At 40.8% G+C, this 6475-nt stretch overlaps 1 protein-coding gene across 1 annotated transcript in view; it reads left to right on the top strand.

Moving 5' to 3' along the window:
* The window catches only part of LOC109914496 (sushi domain-containing protein 1-like), a 56449-nt gene extending 51059 nt beyond the window's left edge, over positions 1-5390 (top strand). The window contains exon 11 of the mRNA XM_048620174.1: positions 5133-5390. Within this exon, the coding sequence (XP_048476131.1) occupies positions 5133-5200 (68 nt within the window). The 3' untranslated portion in view covers positions 5201-5390. The remainder of the gene's footprint in view (positions 1-5132) is intronic.
* Positions 5391-6475: the final 1085 nt, after the last annotated feature.

The raw sequence follows: 6475 nt of genomic DNA, 5'->3' as shown, positions 1-6475 counted from the left end.
CTCTCCCTATTTATTTCAGAACCCCCTTCCCCTCTCTCATTTCTGATGAAGGGTCTAGGCCCGAAACGTCTGCCTTCCTGCTCCTCTGATGCTGCTTGGCCTGCTGTGTTCATCCAGCTCTACACCTTGTTATCTCAGATTTTCCAGCATCTGCAGTTCTTACTATCTCTGATATAATTCATTTCCTGCTGTTTAACGGACAAGCAGTCCTTTCGAAACCTGATGCTGTTACTGTGAAGAGTGCTGCCTGCAAACTGTCACATTGTCCAAAGGCTCAAATGTACTCGACTGCCTGCTTTTGTACTCATCCGTTTTTTGCAGATGAAAATTCTACCTATGTAGTTGTCACTAAATGATAAATGAATAATCCCAAAAATTGTCCGCTGCCCTCATGAAACTGGAAAACGCTTTGGACAATGGTGCACAATTTTGATATTAAGTATGAAACCCTGGAGCAAACATTACTTCGGCCAACCTTCCCAGTTAGAATATTCGGCCTGTCAGAAGATAAGATGGAAGCATTGACTGTCATAACCAATCCCCGAATCACTTCGATCAGATTCATTAGTAACAAATCACACACGAGTTATCACCTTGTCGATTATTCTGTTGCATTGCTTTCTTTAAAAAGACAATGGTGTGAACTTCCTGTTTTTTTTTGTTGGTAAAACTGGTTACTTAACCACTGTGTTTTCCATCATCATTGGTTTTGAGAGAGATGTGAAGCCACGCAGATCTCTGCTCTGCTCCTTCAGGCGAGCGTAAAAAGTCCCCAACAATATTTTGAAGAAGAGCAGTCAAGTTTCCCTCTTGCGTCCTGTACCAATATTTCTGTTCAACTAACATCATTAAAAATTAATTTTATATAACACAACCACAGGTGAGTCTTAAATATTCTTAAATGTCTTGTGGGGTCTGGGCAATTGTAATTGGAGACAATCATGTCATCTGTTCCTTGTTATCAGTATAATGCGACCTGTATCTTGTTACTGGTATGTAATAAACCTAATCTCGTTCCCCAGGATAAATGTCACTTCTGAGATTTATTTGTGGTTTACCTTTCACCAGAATCCACTGGAAATCCCCTAGACCAGCACTGGAAGAAGGATTGGTGGCAGCATTCTACCTAAGGGCCCCAGGCCACGATTAAAACAATTATCTCGTGAATATTTGTGGAACTTCCCGTGTGCAAATTTACCACTGCAATTCCCAACCTTACATTGCTGAATACACTTCCAAAAAGTACCTGATTAGCTGTAAAGAACTTTGGAATGTTCTGAGGCTGTGACCGGCACAGTAGAATTCCATGCCCTTTTTCTTTCACTAATTCTGATGTCATTTTGGTTGGGAAAGGACTGAAGCAGAATTATATCAGACGTGCTGTCCACAGATGCTGTCAGGTCTGCAGAGTTTCTCCAGCACTTTGTTTTTATTTCAGATTTCCAGCATCCATTTGTTTTTAGTTAATCCTAGGATTTGCTGTTCTTTTTCATGTATTTTTAAGTAATTAGAAATTATATTATGAGCATATCAAAGTTGTAATGATGGTTTCCATCTATGAGCACTTCCTCAAGACATTTTTCCGGGTGAGTCTTGGATGTATAAAACTAACACCAAATATCTGCCTGAGCTGATGAAGTTCTTTGATATGGTTTTCAATGAAATAATGAATGTGCAGGAGAATATGACACATGAAAATCCAGTTTCACGAGCCATGAAATACCATATCTGAGGGAAAGGTCTCTTTGACGAAACAGAATTGGGAACTGCAGGTCAAGAGTCCATCTTTGCCAAGTGTAACAATATTATCTTCTGATGCTTGATTGTACTTTTGCCAGGAATGCAAAATAATTTACCTGCATTTTATATTTGCGAGACTCCTCGGGCCAGATTCAAATATATATTTCCATAACCTCTGGAGGTCCTAAAGCACTTTTGGAAGTGTTGTTAGTGTTGTAAACCAGGAAATGCAGCAGTAAAATCCCACAAACAGCAAGGTGACAATGAGCAAATTGTCTGCTTTTTATTGATGGTTGAGACAGGGTAGGCCATTTCACATGCAGTTGAGGAGAAATTTCTTCACTCAGAGAGTGGTGAACTTGTGGAATTCTCTACCACTGAAAGGCTGTGGTGGCAAAGTCACTGGAGATATTTAAGAAACAAATAAATAGAGTTCCAGAAGTTAAGGACCATGGGGGAGACAGAGCAGGAGTATGACATTGTGATGGAGGGTCAGCCATGATCTTGCTGAATTAGCTCAATGGGCTGAATGGCTTACTCCTGCTCCTATTTTCTGTTTCTATGGAGAACAGCCCCAGCTTGTGCTAAAATCCCACATCCATGGATCTATTCTGTTAAATCTGGCAAGACCAGCATATCTTCCTATAGTGTGCTGACTAGAATAAAAAGCTATACTCTTGTGGGCTAACCAGATTTTTATAAAGATTCTTCATAACTTCCTTGTTTTTGTCATCTGTAAGCTGGAGTTTGAACTTTACAAAGTTCACATTGCAGACCTGCAAAACTTTGCACAGATTTATAGTGTGCAATAATTGTTGTAATAAATATTCCCCTTAATCACATGGGTGAGATACAGCCAATCAATTCATTCATACTTATTTACACTCAATATGTTTACACAAAATTATTTTCTTTGTCTAGGTTCATCAGACAGTGTGCAAATAATGATATTTCTAGGACTGGGTTCCCTGGGAGTGGTTGGATTTCTTCTGTTGCTCTGTTATTCTTTAGTATGGTATGTACAGTCTTCACATGAAAACTGATGCCACTGATTACTTTTACTACAGTTTTTGCCTCTGTCTCGGGCCATGTTCTGCTGAAAGCCTTCGACATGCCTTGGTTACTTTCAGACAGGAATGTTCCAATGCTCTTCTGAATGGCCTCCATCTTCCAATCTCCATAAACTTGGGCTCATCCGAGAGTCTGCATCCATATCCTGGCTCGTACTAAGTCCAATTCAGTCATCACTTCCTGTGGATTTGCATTGGCTGCCAGACCAGGGACACCTTGAATTTAAAATGTCATCCTTGTTGTCAAATCTTTCATTGGCCGTCACTCCATCCCTACCTCAATAACCTCCTACAACTCCTCCGAGGTGTCTCTACTCGAGCCTCTGGAACATCCCTGATTTCTATCTCTCTGTTATTGATGGTTAAGACCAATGCTCTCATACTCCCTTCCTAAACTTCTCTGCTCTTGTCTCCCGCTTTAAGATTCTGATTAAGATTTGCAAAGCGATCAGCACCCTTTTCTCATGCATTTCAAATTGTTACTCCCTTTGGAATTTGGTATTCTTCAGACAGTCTTGATGAGGACAAAAACTCTTTCCTCAGCAGTATCGTACTGATTATTTTCCTGTGAGTTAATTTATTACTTGTCCATGGTTTTCCTACATCAATCACTGTTAACCATTAGCAATGAGTGTAAAGCCATAAATGCAGAGCTATTGATGCTCCTAGATCAAACATTAGATCTGGGGTTCTCAACCAGATTTACCACTTTGTGAACCCCAGATTTCATCAAGTCTCCAGGAATGGGGCAACAATAATCCCTAGTAATGTGTTTACATGTGTGTGGGAAGATTCCTCACAACCTGCTCTGCTTAACTATGTGGTGTCTGCAGAATGGAGAGACAGAGAGAGAGAGATGAAGAATAGTTTCATTTTTAACAATCCTCTTCTCCTCCAGGAGCTTCAAGATAAGATGACAGCGGTTGACAATGGCACTGAAAAGTTAAATGTAAGTTATAAAATAAAAGTTGCTTCCTTGTTCGAAGGCAGTAGTGTTTTGCAATCTCATGGTATTTCAGTCACCCTGTCTGTGCGCTGACTGTGACCACTCGATATGTTACTAAACAAGTTACTAAACATGTAACTTGACATCAGTACAGAATGTTTGACATCCGCCATAGAACATGACGCACTGGGCTCTGAGTTCAAGTCCCATTCCAGTGATGAGCAACATAAATCCAGGCTGACCGACACTATCAAGTATGCGCTGACATGGCGTCTTTCAGATCAGACACTGAACTGAGGCCATCTGGCCTTGAAAGTGGATAAAAAGAAATCCTAGGACCTCATTTTGAAGAACTGGATAGTTCAGTTAGATGTCCTGGCCAATACATATCCCTAAATCAACATCAGCAATAACAGATTATCTGGTCATTATGGTGATGCTGTTTGTGGAGCTTGCTGTGCATAAATTGACTGTCATGTTTCCTGCATTACAACAGTGACCACACTCAGAATTATGTAGCCACTTCAGTGGCTGTAAAGCGCTTTTAGACACCCACTGGTTTTTGAAAGCTGCTTTATAAATGTAAGCTCTTGTTTCTTCTTTCATTCCTACTTGTACACTATTTTCATAGCACCTTGAAAACTGGTTGACCTCCCAAATGGAATCACTGGCAGAATTCTTTTGGAGGTGATAGGTGGTGTTTCGGCTGTTGTCTGGGAGGCTGGTGAGAGCCCTGCATCACCTCTTTTGGGGAACTCCCTGTACCTGTTCTTCCACTCAGGCACTTAGGTTTACTTAGCATTCTCCCCTCCTGGTTAGCTACCCATTTGCTACTGATAGATACTTAACTGGGCAGTAATTAAGGGTCTTGTATGACGCTCAGGATGAAAAGCTATCCTTTGGCTTTGCCACCATGAGCATGATTGGAATAGGGGCAGGAAGGTGTTGTGGTTTCCACCCACCATCCTCCTACGTGATCATATGACCCCACCCCCTCCTAACCCTAGTCACTTGACATGGAGAGGGCACTAGATTGCGCCCACTATCTTTGTGCCTTCTCTTTAGCTCCTGTGACACCCCCTGCTGTTCAAAATTGTTCAGCCTCAGGAATTGTATTGAGGCAGTTGAAGGAAATATAAATAAACATGAGAGGGAGAAAAGAACAAAATATGCTGATGGGGCCAAGTGGAAAGTAGGGGAAGACTTGTGCAGGACATATTCACCAACGTGAATCAAACAAACTTCTGGACTGTTTCTGTGCTGTAGAATTCTATGTAATGTTATTCCATGGATAAGCAACTGGAAAGACAAAGGATATGGAAAACAGTTCATTTGCAAAATTTTACATGACATTTATTTATTTGTGTTGTAAACAGATAAACAAAGGACGATCTGCTGTTCCACTGTCTGTTCAGTGAATTTCAACCATTCCAGAGGTGTTTGAAAGTATAAGAGCAAAACAAAAAATGGCCAGACTATCGAACCGTGAAATATACTTGGGCCTTACTCCAGAAAACTTCAAATATTGTTAGTTCCTTCCACTGTTGGACAAACCGTGATTGTGAACCTCTTATTTATTTGTATAGTATGAAAAGCTGCTTCTAACCAAAATAAAATTAATTCTAGTGACTTGAGTACAAAGTTCAAGCTGACACTCACTGCAGTACTGAGCAAGGGTAGACCGTTCAGTTGCTAAATAAAAACCGAAAGAACTGCGGATGCTGTAAATCAGGAGCAAAAACAGAAGTCGCTGGAAAAGCTCAGCAGGTCTAGCAGCATCTGTGAAGAATAAATCAGAGCTAATGTTTTGGGTCTGGTGACCCTTCCTCAGAACCTTCAGATGCAGTCTTTTGATTGGGGCCTTTAGCCCAGGTCCTGTCCACTTTATTTTGTGCACAAGAACGTTCCACAGCAATATTGTAATAGCAGGCAAGTTCTCCTTTGTCTCCTGGCCAATATTTACCCCTTAACCAACATCACCAACAGAAATTATCTGGTCATTATCACATTGTTTGTTGGGGCTTGCTGTGTGCAAGTATCTGCAGCATTTTGGACATTTCCTCAGTGTTTACATTCTCAGAAAAGTGCTTCACTGCGTTTAAAGAATACCCTGGGATTGTGAAAGATGCTAATTAAATGCAAATTCTCTTTTTTAAAATCACCAGTAATGATTTCCATTAGTGTTCACCTGTTCTACAGAAATATTCATCCTGAGAAGCATTGAACCCACTTCAACCATGTAATCCCAGTGAACGTTCCTGTGCTCGCTCCAGTATCTGTGCTACTGTTCCAAATTTGAGAATTACAAATTTGTAAGGAACTTCTGTAAACGTGTCAGGCTCTTCAGCAGGCATCTATTAATCACAGAATTGTTACAGTGCAGGAGGCCATTTGGCCCATCGTGGCTGCCCTGATTCTATCACGCAGTGCCAATTTCGGCCTTTTCCCCATTCCCCTAGCATATTATTTCTGTTCAAATAACCATCCAATGCCATCTTGAATGCCTCAATTGAACCTGCCACCTCTACATTTCCAGGCTGTGCACTCCATAACCAAGCCATTGGCTTTGTGAAAAAGCTTTTTCTCATATTATCCTTACTTCGTTTGCATATCATTTTAAATCTATGCCATATCTTTTTTTCCCTTTTATGAGCAGGAACAGACTCTCCCTATTACTCTCTCCAGCCCACTCGTGATTTTGAAAACCTCTATCAAATCT

This window comes from Rhincodon typus, chromosome 3 (assembly GCF_021869965.1).
Source record: "Rhincodon typus isolate 14 chromosome 3, sRhiTyp1.1, whole genome shotgun sequence".
Lineage (NCBI taxonomy): Eukaryota > Metazoa > Chordata > Chondrichthyes > Orectolobiformes > Rhincodontidae > Rhincodon > Rhincodon typus.
This window is presented reverse-complemented; position numbering and strand designations above follow the sequence as displayed.